The sequence below is a fragment of the Corvus cornix genome, chromosome Z (assembly GCF_000738735.6).
Source record: "Corvus cornix cornix isolate S_Up_H32 chromosome Z, ASM73873v5, whole genome shotgun sequence".
Lineage (NCBI taxonomy): Eukaryota > Metazoa > Chordata > Aves > Passeriformes > Corvidae > Corvus > Corvus cornix.
Window position 1 is genome coordinate 2,378,426 of NC_046357.1, and position 17,820 is coordinate 2,396,245.

The window sequence follows — 17,820 nt, forward strand, 5'->3', positions numbered from 1 at the left end:
TTCTTATCTGGAGTCATGGACTTCTGTGAATTCCACATGGCACTCGCTGGACGCTGCCTTCCCATTTTACTAAATCTGACTTTCGTATTACAGCCTGGTAGTAACAAACTATTGACAAGCCCTTCTTCACTCAAATAAACTTTGGCACACTTCAAATTAATGTTAGGGTAGAGTGTGATATAACAGGGAGGACAATGAAAAGAGACAAAATGAAAGAGAAAAAGATGGAAAATAAAAATGCATTCATTCTACCTCTGGAGTGGTCACTTCTATCGACTTCTTTGTCAGAACTTTTTGAAAACCAAGTTGCCTTGAGTATGGCAAAATCTTTTTTCTAGTTTGAATTTTTAGTTAATTTTAAAGATGTGTGAGTTAGAATTGGGGTACAGGGAGAAAAAATGAAGGCACAGGACTCCAAATTCAGACTTCTAAACCCACAAGATCTTTTTCAAATGCCTTCTGAATCTCTTAAGAAATTCCATGACCCCTATCCAGGCAGTTTGGAAATAGTTAAAATTTGTAAGTAGACCTGGTTGAAATATTTTCAATAAATGCTTGCTGAAGAAAATTCAGTGCAAGACCAGTGAAAATGTTAATATAATGAACTACACAGGAGCTGACAGAGAGGACTTACTAAATTGTTCAGGCCACTTGTCTGCCAGTACAGGATTCTTCCTAACTGCCATTTATGATGACTGTGAGCAGTCCTGTACTTGAAAGTTATGCTTCCTGTCACTTCCCATGTGTGTTTTTTCCACAGCTACATTTTGAGATGTTTCCAAATATTCCCTCCATATTTTTATTTACTGATTTCATCATCTCCCCTATTTAAATTCCTTTATTACACTACATTATCCTTTCTGTACTTCTTCAGCATTTACACAACACAAATAACTTTACAGTTTCAATTGCTTAGCTAATGCTAAGCCACTTTGCACCTTAGGTTCAGTGAAGTACTTCAGAACTTTCTTCTAATTATTCTGTCTTTTCTCCAATTTGTCAGTATCCTTCCACTAAATGCTACTCAGGTCTAATACAGTACTTTAAATGCAGAGAATGAAAGCAGAAGAATAAGAAACACCTTTTCTGTCAATTACAGAATCCTTTGTAAGTGGCACTTCTCTAAATGTTAGAAAATATCCCAATATAACATAACACGTACCAGAGAATGATGTCTTTTCTGTTATGTATCAGAACTAGTGTAACAGATAATCCATGCCTGCTAACATTTGTAAATACTTGTGAAGTACCACTGAATTATCTAGACATCCCCTAAAACTGCTCGTTTTGCCATCCACTTGCACTGAAAATCAAGGCCAAATTGTTAGAACTTCATCTGCCCTGCTGACTGAAATCCAAGGTGTAAGAACCAACTTTTAAAAACAAGACCTTAAAATAGGAGCATTTAAGCCCACAATATTCAGCCCAATCAACGTGTCCAACTTGCTTTTCTTTTTCCATCCTGTGCAAACATCTCACAAAATATTACTGTAAAATACCCATTGCTGTAGGCACATATTTTCAAACAGATTCAGAAGAATGATGCACAACCTTTCAAACTGTAAACTAACTTTCTGACTCCAGGCTATTTGCTAACTTACTCATTTCTTCCTTGTCTCTTCACTGGATCTGTTCAGAATCTGAACAGAATTCAAAATTTGATCATGAGCTGCCTCTGTGAATGGACTGTTTTAAAATCTCTTTAAAATACTCTGTTTTATTAAACAGTTTATCAATACTTCTAAAAGAAAAAGAAATACATTGATTGAATAGAAAAAAGGATGGTAGTGGTGGATTTTGTGGTAAAGTTATAGCCACATGGTATACACCAACTTTGTGGAAGATGAAGACACTGAAATGTCTAGGAAAATAGGTGGAAAGCTTGGTTATACATTTTGAAAGACTTCTGCCTGCAGAGCTTCACAGAGTTAGTGTTGTTAGTATTAACCAATGTTTATTCCATCTGTTTACACATACCAGGAGAAAACAGAACAGGTAGGGTTGGGGGAACACACCAGAATTTCCTTGCTCACATTCAGCAAAAGCAGCAACGTAACAGGAAAACTTACACTTATTGATTCATCCGTTTCCAGAGTTTCTGCTGTCCCACTGTCACAATTAGCTAGCTGAGCTATTTCTGAAAAGAAGAATTAAGAACTTCATTTTAAACTATGGAACATACAAAACTAAATGAAGCACAGAAAACATGAGAAGTGACACCTTAATGGAATACTTAATAGAAAATGTGTCCTACCTGTAGCACTTGACAAGCAACCTTCAGGGCATCTCCAAGCATATAGGAAAAAATCCACCCAGAAAATGAAGACTTGCTATTCAGTGCCTATGTAATAATCTTCCACTGAAGCAATGAAGATTAGCCATGAAGCAATGAAGAGCAATACTGTTTTCACTGCTGAGACCTGGGAATTCCAAGAGCTGTGTGCAAACTGAGCACTAGGGGAAAGACAGCACTAATCTGCTAAAACTCCTGAGGATCTCAGCCCCCGAGGAGTTAACAGTAGGCCCCATCCTTCTTGGGCTCCTTCACAGTTACAGCAGAAGTTTCTAGTTTAGACCTAAGATGGACCCCAAATAGTTTGCTCCTTCTACACAGAAATGCTGATAAGCCTAGCAGAATAAGCTAAAAGTCATTTTTGTAGAAGCTAATAATTTACAGAGTCACTAAGACAGGTGACTTCTCTGGGAAAGTAAGATTTTGGGAGACTACAGCTTGATCAGATTGTTCCTGCCAGGGTCAACCTATGCTGCAGAGCTCCTAAGCCCAGCCTGTTCTTCAGCAGGCGTAGTAACCAAGAATTCTTCTGGGTAAAAAAAGCTAAACAGGACAGCCAGTAGCTAAAAGACTCCAGCAATCATATACAAATTTAGTGATATATTCTACATAGCCAAAGATGCAAATCTTATCACAATTATGTGCTGGGAATCAGAAATAAGACCACCTAAAATTTGCAAGATGCATTTTTATCTCAGGACTGTTAACTGAATTTATGACTACAAAATATAACTGAATATTCACAGAGAATATCTAAACTGGATTCTTCTATATATAAAAATAAGTGATTATTACAACTGAAATGCTGCACAATACTTACTGCAATTTTTAAAGGCAAATTAACCACAGAGATTAATTTTCTGTTGGAACAGATAAAGATTTAAGGAGTAATTCTCATCTGTAACCACTATGCAACCCAAAAGATGTGTTAAGTGTAAGAAACAGAAGAAATCAGAATATAAAATATGTCACTTCAAAAGCCAAAGAGATCTTTCAAGTGTTAAAGAAGCTAAAAGCATTCCAAAAATGGAGTCAATAAACACTGAAAAATACCCCCACTGAGAACAAACAAAATCTTAAAGAAAAGAAAACCATATAGGCTGAACCTGAAGTGGATTTTCCAGGCAAAAGTCAACAGTTTTGGAACATGGGGGTTTTAGAATAGAAGTGTTGATGAAACCTTTACTCTATGGGCAAGAACCAAGCTAGCTGGAGTAATATACTTTGACAGCCTTCTCAACTGAAATTACTTTCATAAATAGCAAATTAAAACAATCCTTTCTGGAACAAAACTTTTGCAAAATAACCATTATCTGAGAAATCCATATTATTTGCAAGCAGTAGGTACTAATGGAATGGAACCAAAAGTCAGCTTTCAAAACAGGGAGCTATGGAACCATTTTGCAATGCCTGAAGAGGTTTTTCAAACTCATCTAAATACCATTAAACATCTGTCCTTTTTCTCTCATTGATTTAAACCATTTCTGAAGACTCATGACTCAAAAAGGTAAAGATGGTAATTTAAAAAACATGGGGAAAAATTTCTCCCCAGGGAACTCTTCAGAAATGCAGCCACCAGTCTCTGCTAAGTGATGAATTTGTTGTGGTATTGCTTTCAGTACAGTATAAACTTATCTAGCATTGTCTCCAAATAATGCAAGAGTCATTTCACTCAAAGAAAGGACACTACAGTTAGGCACCAAACAAAGGAGGTAAGTAGAGAAAGGTCTAAAGTAGGTTGCTTTTCTCTGCAGATGAAATAAAATCCTTTGCATGAACATTTATGAACACTGAAGACATAAATTAACATCTTGGTTGAAAATACAATTCTGTGTTACGGGATGAGTAGTGCTACTGAGGTGCACTTCGTTTGTTTTGAAGAACTTAGTTCTGCATTTTGAAAATTTTCTGGTTTTACATAAAAGGGCTTTAAACTTCTTCAGGATGATCTTCCCATAGTATTTATATAGTAATGAATACAGTGCTCCCAACAGCTCTCTCTGTAAACCATTAATTCCAGGGCATAAACCCGTAGTGCCCTTCTTTTATTTTTGCTCAAGAAGAGTCCCTGTATACACAGACACCAATTAACATCAAAACCAGACCACTTAAGAAGTCATTGCACAGTGATTTATACTGCTTATAAATATTGTTTTTCTTGGAGCATGGGAGGAAAGCATTAACACAAATCAGATGGCCTAAATTACCTATTACAAATACACATACACATTAATCTGTAGAACAAAACACTAAATAATCAATTGCTCAAATCTCCAACTGAACCAAGAATCAGTAATCCATATATCATACACCCCTCAGTATTTACTGACAAACCACGTGTCCATTTTCTCCTTCAGAAAAAAAACCCAAACCCCAACGTTTCAATTATCCTTTGAATGCTTTGAAGTTTGTTATATTAATTTTCAGCTTATGAAATATAATAAGATGCATCCTAGATGATGTACACTCCCATAAAACAAATATTTAGTTAAAGAAAACAGTATTCCTTATTTGTATATAGGCATTTGTTTCTAGACCTCTCTCACAATACACTGTTCCAAAAAAATTCAAAGATGTTATTAAACTTAGGTAGTGACAGATTTTTGACTCCTGCTGAAGAACACTTTTATCCAAGTGGCCAGGAAGAGTCAATGAGAAAGATAAGGTTCAACTGGAAGAACCAGGGTCAATGATACAAAACCCTCAACCCACACTCCAAATTAAATCTTGCATACTTGTTCAGTGAAGAATTGATGAATTGTCAGTTTAGGACAGACCAACAGCTCACCAAATCCAGAAGACAATGCTTTATCTTGCAGAGAATTTCAATACTTCTTGATCTTTTCCAAAACCAAAGAGAAAAAAATACTTATGTATATTTTCCCAATTTGTCTGGCTCCCTTGCTGCACTCCAAATACAAACAAAAAGCATCAAAGCTGTTAATCTGTATCTCTGACAGAAAAGAATACTAAATTTGGATGAGGAAGTCCTGTGAAGATAGGAAGGATAGGAAGTGGAAATAATAGGCTTGACTTTCTTTAGATCTGTCAACATTAATGTCATCTGTAACAATACTCAATCTAACTGAATTAGAACTAACCAAACAGCTGACACAACTGGCAGCGCTGAACTTCACAAACTGCTTTAGTTCAGCAAAAAGGTTTTAACACACAATATACTACTTCTTTGATTTAACAACATGTGATCTTTCATAATGAAAAAAAAGGTTTATCATAGTTTTTTCCTATTATTTTGTGTTATCAAGCCCTATCCTAGTCCTGGTTAGTAACACAGTAGACAAACTAATTGGCATCAGCTAGACTCATTTTTCCATGACGGCACTTCTGCCGATTTCTTCCAAATAGCAGAACTAGCACTGAACACAATGAACCAATTTCTATTTGTCACCAGTGACAGAACCTGGTCTCAGGGCAGCAAAGATGATGATCTGGCTAGGACAGAGAAGAAATGTTAGTTTTTTCAAGATGTCCTTAAAAGAACCATAGAATGCCTTGGGCTAGAAAGGACATTGAAGATCATCTTGCTCTAAAACCTTCTACCATGGGCTGGGACACAGAATGACAGAATACACTGAGTTGGAACAGACCCAAAAGGATCATAAAGTCCAACTCCTTCAGATCCTGTCACTGGTCACCACAGAGAAGAGAGCGGTGTCTGCCCCTCTCTCTGCTTCCCCTTGTGAGGAAGTTGCAGACTGGAGTGAGGTCTCCCCTCAGTCTCTTCTTCTCCAGGCTGAACAGACCAAGTGACCTCAGCCACTCCTCATACGGCTTCCCCTCAAGGAGCTTCACCATCTTTGTTACCCTCCTTTGGATGCTGTCTAAGAGTTTAATGTCTTTCTTATCCTGTGGCACCCAAAGCTGCCCCCAGCACTGGAGGTGAGGCTGCCCCAGTGCAGAGCAGAGCAGGACAATCCCCTCCCTTGCCCGGCTGTCGATGCTGTGCCTGATGCCCCCCAGGCCCTCCTGGCTGCCAGGGCACTGCTGACTTGCATTCAACTTGCCATCCACCAGGACCCCCAGGTCCCTTTCCATGGCACTGCTCTCCAGTCTCTCATTCCCCAGTCTGTCTGTACATCCAGGGTTGCTCCATCCCAGGTGCATAACCCAGCACTTTCCCGTGTTGAACTTCACATGGTTGGTGATTGCCCAGTCCTCTCATTTGTCAAGGTCTCCCTGCAGGGCCTCCCGGCCTGGAGGGAGTCAACAGCTCCTCACAGTTTTGTGTATCTGCAAACTTGTTTCATATCCCTTTAAGTTCTGCACCCAAGTCACCTATGAAGATGTTGAAGAGCACAGGGCCAAGGATGGAGCCCTAGGGAACCCCTCCAGTGACAGGTCCCCAGTCTGATGCCACCCCATTCACTGTAACCCTTTGTGCCTGACCCATGAGCCAGTTGCTCACCCATCATGTGATGTGTTTATCCAGCTGTGGGCTGGACATTTTCTCCAGAATGATGCTGTGAGAGACAGTATTTTTGAAAGCTTTACTGAAATCCAAAAAGATGACATCAACTGGCTTCCCTTGACCACCTAGGTGGGCTACCTCGCCACCTCCCACTAGACCAGGTTGCTCAGAGCCCCATTCTGTCTGGTCTTAAACACTTCCAAGGATGGCACCCATCACTTCTTTGGGCAACATGTTCCAGTGCCTCACACTCTCACAGTAAAGACGACTTCTGCAGTGACAATACCTCCCCTACAACCTAAGTTCTCCCTACAGAAGTTCTAAACATGGACTGAAATTACAGAGAAAAATTAATGGGCTGGAAGACAGTCTTCTCAAAGACTCCAAGATGCAGGAACCTGGGGGCACTGAAAGGCAAACAAAACCTCAATCAAGTTGCCTTTGTAACTGTGCTTAGATAACCGTTACCATCAAATTATCCCAGGAAATTTCATTTAGAGCTGAAATGAGGAAGTTGCATTGTCAGGATGAAAGATGATGAGTGGTATCATGGATACAGTGTATTTGTGAATGATATTTGCAACAAAAAAAATCCTATTCACAAGAGATGGCCCTTTTAATGTGTTTGAAGCTGTGAGAGTACTGTAAGAGTCAGCGAACACTTGCTCTGCTACCATCTTCATCTTGACCCTTTTCAGGTACACACAGATTATAAGGATGATAAAACACATTGAGAAGAAAGAACCTATAGCTATACCAGGAGATTCACTTACCTTCCAGAGGATCCTTATTTAAGCCCAGCTGGCTAATAATGTATCGAGGGATGTCTGTTTTAATGCCCTGCCCCTCTTTAGCATGGCCTTCAGCTGCTTCCAAAAGATAGTAAAATTCTTCGGGATCAAATTCCTAGAGGAAAAATAACCACCATCATTTTCTCTGTTGAAACTGGTTCCTTAGGGTCTAACATAAAGACTTACTTTGCTCCTTCTAACTCCACATATATGGCATTTTCCTACTAAAAACAGTACCTCTTTATTCTATTACTAATAGTCTATTAATCTATTCCAATTCTTATACAGTGTAATATGATGCAAACAATGGAATTGCATGCCATTATTTCAGAGCACCACTTTATATGAATAGTATGTTCTTTGCCCTCAAAACTTCACGTAATACTGAGTGAAATGACCTATACCCAGCAAAAATAAGATTTCAAATAGAGAAGATATCTCCCTGCATGTGCTTGATTATAAAAATCCACTACAACTATATAAATATACTGCACTACAATCTTTACTTCTGAAGTATTTGTAATCAATATATATGCACTGTTTTATGGAAAATACAATTAAATAAATCACTAACTTTAGAATGACGATAAAACTGAAACTTGATTTAAAAAATTTGAGTTTCATTGATCCAATTGTTTCAAATCCAGAAATGAAATATTCTCCTGTGGGAACTAACTATATTGCAACTATCATTTATAATGTACCAAAAAGGCAAGCCTCAACAAAGAACAAAAAGGAACAGAAAGAATAGAAACTCAAAACTCTACCTATTCCCAAGTCCCTTGGAAATACATTTATTTTACTACCTTTATGGACTATAAAAGGAGAAATACATTGAAAGAAGCAAAGGAAGATTATTAAAACAATGCTTGGGGGTTTTTTTAATGCAATTTCTCTCTCTACTGGCATGAATTCATACCAAAACATCTGTCCATGGTTACTGCATTCTCCAAGGCGCTTGTGGCTATAGGTGCAATGCTTAACAAAGTGATAGCCATTAGTCATTAATGTAACAAAATACATTTTTTCCTCGAGCAGGTCAGCTCTGTCACAAACACCTGTAGAAGCCAAGCAGACTGCTGAGCTAGCTAATTTCCAGACTGTTTTGCGGCCCAACATAACTCCATAGGGTTTTACTCTACATGTTGAGTCACAAGGGTCTTGTCCTAGACCCTCAAGCTACTCAGGACTTGGGAAGTCAACATCCCAACCCAGAAGGCAGCTTCTGAAATTCAGTATCATGCATCCTTTTGGAAGCATCAAAACTGCAGCAGCTAACAGGAGGAGCTGCAGCATGTCTGAAATAAAGTATCTTTGGAATTTTCAGTCTTATGGAAACAATCTTGGTTTTACATTTGTCATGAAACAATTTGCATCATGTACAGCCTACTGCAAAGGACTTACCACAAACCAATGAACTGTCCAAGCGGTCTTAGTTTAGCTCCAGGTCTCAGGATGCTGCTAACCTGCCCAAAAATCTGAACCGATAACTAAACAGTACATGCTGTCTCAGACTTACTCTCCTCGTCTTACATGCCATCGCCAGCAGTTATCTCTTACATGCTACTTCTTTGTACTAAAGAAGTCAACAGCGTGATGTTGTGTTCCAAGATTTCTATCTACTTTTGTCATGAAAATGTTATCATATCCTTACCTGCTGCAGTGGCAGATAAACAGCTTCTCCTCCACTTACCAGCAAGACAAGGCAATTTCAAAACAGGTAATTTTAATCATATGAATGTGTGTGTGTACATCTATCTCAACACACACATAATGCATATACAGGTGTGAATAACGAGAAGCAATGAATTTATTTTCTGATCTTCACTTCCAACTCTGCATTTCATTTTACATGTACAAATGGAGAAATATCTTTAAATAATTGGCAGTAGCTCTTATCACATATGAAACCATAAAACCTTTATTCACACGATTATCAAGTAAACTAAAATAGGAATTCACATGCTATGAATACCCAAGACAAGACTACCATCAGATAACTGACAGCTTTACTGCATGGTATCTGAAACGTCTCATGACCACAAAGCTGGATTTACAATTTTATGAACTTTCTTACAGAGGGTGAAGTTTTCCAGATCTACTATATATTTCAGACAGATATTCTAAAATATCAGCCAGTAATATTAAAAATCTTCCAGAGGGATACTACAGAAAAACAATACGGTTTCTTTAAGTTTACAATTATGTTTACAGTCTAGGCTTAACACCTTCTTGCATGAAAAATGTATTGTTTTATGACTGTACGCCTAAATTTGTTCAAGCTACTGTATCCGTAGAAATATATGATGCAGGACTGTTGCAATCCAGTTTAAACCTCCTGAAGGTCCTTGTCTGAAGTGAGAACACTTGAAACAAACTGTGCTGGCTTTCCCTGCCACTGCTGCTCTTGAAACTCAACTACAAGACACAGTCACACCTGGCCTTTGCACCACTGTTCTTCCACTCACTTCTGCAGGCCCAGCAGAAGGAGGGGTGCAGGATGCACATCAATCTGCTTGAAGGATAAGGCAGAGCAAGCAGCCTAGGATAAAATCCCAGAGGCAGAAAGTGGGAACTAAGTGAATAGAGATTTGGACTAGATCCCATTAAAACTTTGCACTTAGGGGGAATGAACTAATGGGCAAATAGACCACCAGGAGAGAACTTGAATTAGAACCACAGAATCATCATGGTTCCAAGAGACCTTTAAGATCATTCACTCCAACCATCCATCCAGCACCACCACTGCAACCACTAAACCATCACCCAGCACGAGATCAAAACACCTCTTGAACACCTCCAGGTAACTCCACCACCTCCCTGGGCAACCTGTTCCAATGCCTGACCACTCTAACAGTGAGAATAATTTTTCAAATATGTAATCTGAATCTCTCCTGTCTCTGGCACTTTCCTTTCAGGGAGCTGTAAGAGAGATAAGGTCCCCCCTGAGCCTCCTCTTCTTGAGACTGAACAATCCCAGCTCCCTCAGCTGCCCCCAGACACATTTTCTAGACCCTCCATGAGTCTTGTTGCCCTTCACTGGACACACTCCAGCTCCTCAATTAGAAAGTTAATAGAAAATGATGATGATGGGGGCAAGGGTTGGCAGAAGAAAGGCAGCAAGCCTGTAAGGGAAGATATAAAGTATCATTAACAAGTCTTGGTCTGACTGCCTACAGGACGTGCTTAAGGGCATTTTTGGATGTGTGATAATAGAGAAGGATGCAAAATAGGGAAAAAATGAGGATATGAGAAACTGGATGATGTGGAGAAAGATAATATGAACCCTCTGAACAGAGCAGGGAACATCACACTAGACATGGAATGAGCTTCTTGGCAAGAAGGAATAAATCAAGTTTGGATTTAATGGCAGAAGCAGGACATGCTAAGGTGTTCTTCTCTCTAAAGCTTTCCTTTTTGTTTTGATTGTTTTTTTTAAACATCTCTTTCATGCTGATTCAGAGCACATATCTTATTTTTAGATTCCTTCTGAACTGCAAATCACGAACAAAAAGCAACTGGGAACACTGAGACTCGGTATTTCTAAAACAAAATAGAGGCAGCTCTCAAAATGCCCATGGCTGAACGAGCCAGGGTGTGGATTAACTGTGCCACAGATGAAGGGACACAGCACAGAGCCAGAGTCAGACTGGAAAGACTTACTAGCTCAGATTCAGTACCATGCAAATGCAGTTACGACAATTTCAGGCATAACTTGAGTCTAGCAGCAGGCTGGCTCCCACATAAGCCCTGCCAGCCTCAAATAGCTGTATGCAGCATCAACACTGATCTTGGTACTGGCAAGCAGAGTGGCTCAAAGTCAGCTCAGGCTGCCTGCCAGGCCTTTTGGACTCAGGCTGGCTCTGGCATGGTATTTGGGTGTCTACACCAACCTCCTGTGTACACTGTGTTCCACAAGTGTTTATTAGTTCCACTGAACAACTGAAGCACACTGGCTCTGTATGTAGGAGCAACTTCCTGCACCTGAGCCATCCCAGCTCCTACAGCACGGGTAAGAAAAGCAGAAACACGCCCACACAGCTCGCACAAACTAACCCAGTCTGGCAACATTGGTGCTATGCTCATGCATAAATGAATTAACTCTTCTGCTCCTTCTGGTCCCCAGTATAATGCCAACTGCCCGTGTATCTGGACAGCCTAATCCTTGTGCTGCTCCTATCATCAGATCAGGTACTGCAGAGCTGACCTCTAGTTCTGGCAGCTGTTGAGTGCAACAAAATTATGAAACTGTTAAGAAATGAGAAAACCACCAAGCAATTATAATTCTGGAACAGTCTTCCCAAGAAATGGAAAGTCAACAAAACAACAGAAAAAGCCAAGTGGTTTTAAAAAGCCGCTTCCTCAGCTGATGGAAAGGATTCTGTACCATAGTACCTGCAACAGCAGGGAACCAAACAAAACTGCAGGAGGGTCCTGCCAGTATACTACATTCAATAATAGAAGTGGAAAGGATCCCACTAACAATGAAGCTCTACCACACTGTTTGACATGTTCCAAGAATCAATTGCAAAGAGCCTTGAATACTAAATAGGAGAATTTCCTACATTACACTAAGTGAAAAGCACTACTCAGAGTAAGCATGACCTTACCAGGCATTCCAGTAAGCGAGCAGGACGAGCAATAACTATCAGGATTTTTCGAACAAGTTGTTTAATAAATGCCATTTCTCCACTCTCTGACCGCTCTTGTGCCTAAAAGATAAAAATAATGTCATATCAAACAAGATCACATTTAATGCGCTGCTTAGGAAAGTATGTATGACATTTAGGACACCTTTGGGGTTTGAAGCATGTACTTGATACAAACGGCACATCAATTTCATGATCCCAGCAGAGATAACAAAGAACTGAGCAACACTTCTGATTCAAGTAATTCCAGTTTTAAAATTCTAACACTGTAACAACAAAAGTGCCTACTTTTTTTTTTTTCTGCTTGTTTCTTAAGCTTACACAGTACTATTAACACCAGTTTTGCAAAAGGATACAACATATCAACACAGATCTATACATGCACATTGTTCCTCAATTTATTAATAATGTTAGGCTGAAATGAAAACTAACATAACTAATAGTAATAGATACAAGCAACATCCATCCCAAATTCATACTGATGTCTTTTGGTCAGTCATAGTAAAATGACAACTTATACACAGACATACACATAAAAAACCTATACTTGCAGAGAGGCCTCATAAAAAGGAACATGTAGAAGGGAAGATAATGAAAATTTGAGTTCTACAAGGATTACAATAGAGAGGAGGAAATGCTATAGAAAAATACATACGGAAAAAAAACTTCTAGAAGGTTTGATAACATCTGCACAATGGTCTGAGCTGTATTTCAAATTCCTTTTTAATGTTCCCCCCTAAGAACAAATTATGTGATTTAAGGATGTTAGTGAATGCAAAGAAACTGTGTAATTCTCCTTCTGATTAAAATATACTAATAGCCCTTCACTCAAATATCAAAGCATTTCCTTGCTCTGAACAGTAGAACTCACAGACTAAAGTTTCTCAATGTGTTGGTTCATCATCTCTTGCTTATTCAAAACCACAAAATTAAAGTAAGAAACTAAAAAAAATTATTACTATGGACAAGTAAGTACTTCTCCTATAGCATGTTATATTTTTGAAAAAGGACTCTATGAAAATAGGAAGCTATGCATATTGCTCTTAATGTAAGCACCACCATTTTAAAAATCGTCAAATATATGAGAGGAATTAATTTGTGGAGTTTAAAAAAGGAAAAAAAAAGAAAAAGGCACAAATATCATCTAGCAGTCTGCAACAGGTTTCAGAAAAACCTTAACTGGACAGAAGCTTAATTCTGAACATTATCAACTAAGCCCAAGTAAAACTTTTGTAAACAAAACACCTCCCTATTTTAACCACCACCAGAATTTAAAACACCTTTGCAGAGTTTCATAAACACTCAGCTGCCTAAGTGAACAAAAGATTCAATACACATCACATTTAAGGGTGATGAAGCAGGAAAGCATTCAGGCCCACTTGAAGTTAAAATTATAAAAATTTTGGCTGAACCAAGCCTCAACCCTCAAGGGAGTCTTCCCCTAGTTAGAGTAACTGCACAGTGCCAAGTAGCAGCAGGGAATGCAGCTTTCTACTGAAGATTGCAGCTGGGAATTGACAACAAATGAATTGTGTGAATCCAAAATACAACTAAGTTCCCATAATCGAGCTGTGGAAAGAAAGTGTTTTTCATGCTGCCATATCATGCCATTAACAAGAAGTAAGCAGTGGTCTCAAAAGTTAAGTCTGAATTTTTTAAGGTGTAATGTCTTTGCAGAACAGGAATCTTTTTCATAATAAAGAATTAGCATCATAGAACATGACAAAATTAGTGTTGTGATTTTTTAAACAAAGCATTGCTTTACATGCAGATTGAAGAATAATTTTCTGGCATAGTTTTTTACCGGGTTTTGGAAGAGGTGTTAGTCAGTGAACACACCGTCTAAACTCTACTTAATGTATAGCCATTTTAAGGTATATATTGTTAACAGTGTTAACTGTGGTTCAGTGAATCCTGGCTCAGACATGTTTTCTTGTATTTTGACGTTATCAACTAGCCAATTCTGCCTGCACTTTGGCATGGTAGAACCATCGTAATTTCATAAGAAGGTTACTGGTTCAAAACTTCCTCCTGACCAGCAAGCAAACTCTTAAGTATTTTCAATGTTTAAAAAATAGGATTTCAACAATCCAGAGTAAATTTACTCATGTCTTAAGTTTTGCATTGCTGTATGAAGAGAAAACGTTCAAAAAACAGTAGTGTCAGACATCCTACTTGCTGAACAGAAATTAACAAAAAAGCAGCATAGCAAAAACAAATTGAAAAAAAAACCCAACCAAAACTGCTTGTGCATTCAAAAGAAAGCAGAAAACAAATTAAGACAGGCATGGCAATTTAACAAATCAGCTGGAAAAAATTTCAAATTAATTTCAGATCTGCTGCTTTATCAGTTTAATTTTGACTCATAATGTACTATCAAATACCACACAAATAAATGAGTACATTACATGCTGCATTCATTCTTTTAAAAATTATACATTAATAAACTACGGCAACTTATGTAACAGCGTGTTTATTTGTCAAGTTTCAAGTTCTTCTTAATTATTTTAGCTGATTATTCTATGAAACTTTTGACACATTTAGAAAAGACATTATTTCTGTTAATAAATATTTCAGCTATGAGGGGAACGTTACAAATAAAGAAATAATAAATAATCTCTCATTAATGGAAAGCTAAAGGTTGCTGTCTGCTTTCTCAACACAGTAGGGTTGATAAAAGGGAAGTGAATACGTTACTTCATTTATTTGAAGTAAATGGAATAGCCAGCCCTGTCTGGGGCTTACGCACACACTTCCGTAAACAATCTGTAACTTGAACTGCAGGACATAATGCTCTTGTTTCTGAAATCTTTACTACCCGTCCATTCCAGACCAATATGTTAGTGTGCCTTATAGTTTTTGTAGGGGTCATTATGTAGACTGAAGCATCTTATGAATATCATTTGACAATTACTTGAGTAAACAGTCATAATTTGAGACAACATTCAAGACAACTCTTAGGCAAACAAATTTAAACAATTTTTCAGGCAAACACACAGTCTCACGGCTCATACCTCCTGTAGCAATTTGTCCAATTTCTGCTGTAATTCAAGGAAGTATCGTGATGTGATGAGGCCCTGGTGAGATTTATCCAAACAATCTCGAGCCAGCTCTGTGATCTGATGGTGGGTAAAACTGAGCACTCCATCTGCCAGAGGAAGGATGTTCTCTGGAGAATGATTTGTTATAATGTCCTGAAGCCTCTCTTCCATCTGAGCTGTGGCCTACAGAAAAGTAGTCATTCAACACATTAAATCAGCTCTACATGAAACTAACAGCCTCAAAGTTATTTCTGACTCCAGAACATTTCTAAGAATTTACCTAGCTGGAATGGATGAAATGACTGAAGCCAAAAGGCAAGTTCACAAAGGCAAAGTGGCAGATGTCATTTCCCCGCACTACCAGTACAGAAAAGCAATAGCCTTAACAGCTATTGCACAGCTCCCCCACCTTGTCTGCCACTGGTGATTAACTGTGCACTAATCTTGTGATAATCACTAAACAGAACTAAAAAGCTTTTAAGTCAAAGCCAAAGTGGAAATAAATAAAAATAAATAAGAGAACTCATGGGGGTCTGCTTTGTTCTGCTAAAACTGCAGATACTACAAAGCAGAATATAGTCATTACTTTCGCAAAGGTTATTCCATAAAAATGTTTCACTGGGCAGAGTTTGAATGAGGCTCATTTGACTAATTAAAAGCACCACAGGCTCACAGGTCCTGCCAAACGTGTCTGCAGGTTTCGAGATGCATTTGTTTTACAGAACCACCTGTCTGGTTCTCACAGAACTGCAGATGCTTAAAAAAACCCTTGAAGATACTCTTATTATTAAAAGTAATCCCACACATCTTAGTTCACATCTCAAACACTAAGATTAAGTGAGTTCGAAAGATTTGTCAGGATTTGCTCGATTGCTCTGCAAATCCTGACAAATCTTTCTTCATATTTATATGAAGAAATGCAATGAAATTTCTCCCTTCTTTACCTACTTTTTAGGAACAGTACCTTGTTTTGTTTTCCAAGGGCAACCAAAATCCTAGAAGCAACCAAGAGCATAGTGCTTCAAGCTGTACACACACACCTACACCTAGGAACTGACCCATGTCTCAAGACCTCTGGACAGGAGAGCAAAATGTCCTCATATCTCACAGTCAAACCCCACCTCTGTGTACTGATCCTCACCATTAAATCAGTGCATGTAATATATATGTATGTGAAGTATATAATGAAGAAATGGCACTAAATGAAGGAATCTGCTGCTATATCACAGCAGATGCCACTCGAGACTTAGCACTAGAAACTGGTTTTGATTTACTAATTCAGTATGCATTTGCCCCAAGTACACACCACCTATTGAAATCCAATGTATCATCAGATTCCAATCAGGAGAGTATATTACCAGCATGATTCATGTCAAAACCAGTCTGGCAGCTTTGGCAAATGAATGTCCAGTTCTCAGCCACAATTTTCTTTATTGTGATTTTATCGTTACAGTAAGAGCTTGGTGATGCTTTATGGTAGCCATTACAGGGCTGGATCATTACTTCCCATAACAAAAGCACCACTTACTTAGAACCTATGTTGCCTATCAGTTTAGATACTGGGTATCTTAAATATATTCATTACCTTTGGGAACCTTTCTTTGTAGACATGGTTCATCATAATTATTTCATTGTCACAGCAGGCAGGAGAACGTCCAGGGCTGCAAGCAAAGCAAATTATCCCTTTACACTTGTCCCAGCATGAACTACAGTTAGTTATTATATTTTTGTATGACTTATTTGCAACAAAAAGTCAGCACAGACTTCACTGGAAAGGTACAGTCTGTCATCAGTGGTACACTTGGTTCCCTTCTGCTATTTTCTGTTTAAGTCCTCATGATTATTTAATGTACTTGACATCTAACTGCTAACCATGTTATTCTCCTAGTTTGTACCTACATTTCAAGGCAGATGAAGCCTTGTGAACATTATCTTTTTCTCAGAAGGGCAATGGAGATCTGTGTAACTGCTACTTATGGTTATACCCATACCTTTGAAGATTAGATACAATCAAAACAGCAAGATCTGATCAATAACTCTGGTAGCTGCAAGTGAAAAAGTAAAAAATGAGTTTGTTTGAGTTTTGTTTGCTCTTCTAAATGGATAATTGGAAAAAAGGTATCAAAACAACGTTTTCAATCTGACCAGCAGATAAAGGCAGTAACTTCCTACAAATAATGTCATATCTATGCATGCGCCAAACAAAACTGGAGCACTGTGTCTGTAAAAAAAAGCACCAGACTTTGAGGAAAAGAATTCATAAAAGATACCCACAGACCTTACAAAACTACCAAACTACTTCTTGCTATCATGAGCCTCGCTGTCCACTACAAAGCCCTTAAAAAAAATCTCAATATGAATTTCCTGTGTTGGTGATTCTGGTCCATTCAATCTGTCTAAAAGACCTGGACTAGGAAAGACTCCATACAGGGGGTAATCCTCTAAGACCATCTTTATTGCGTGTATAGAAGTTTCCTGCATTAGCAGGAAAACAAAAGTTTTGGGTGAAGATGAACATCAATCCATCCCACTTCTATCGGTCTAATACCAGGGCCAGCAAGAGATGCCCAGAACCTGAAGAGAGATCACAAGTCAGCAAGAGAGCACCTGAATAGCA

The 17,820-nt window shown here is 38.5% G+C and overlaps 1 protein-coding gene across 9 annotated transcripts in view; it reads right to left on the reverse strand.

Moving 5' to 3' along the window:
* The window catches only part of MAST4 (microtubule associated serine/threonine kinase family member 4), a 286,598-nt gene that overhangs the window by 34,946 nt on the left and 233,832 nt on the right, over positions 1-17,820 (reverse strand). For all 9 annotated transcript variants that reach the window (XM_039566713.1, XM_039566712.1, XM_039566711.1 and 6 more), the window contains 5 exons: positions 16,789-16,864; positions 15,177-15,386; positions 12,124-12,225; positions 7,496-7,628; positions 2,070-2,137 (listed from right to left, as the gene is read on the reverse strand). In XM_039566713.1, coding sequence (XP_039422647.1) covers positions 2,070-2,137; positions 7,496-7,628; positions 12,124-12,225; positions 15,177-15,386; positions 16,789-16,864 — 589 coding nt within the window. The remainder of the gene's footprint in view (positions 1-2,069; positions 2,138-7,495; positions 7,629-12,123; positions 12,226-15,176; positions 15,387-16,788; positions 16,865-17,820) is intronic.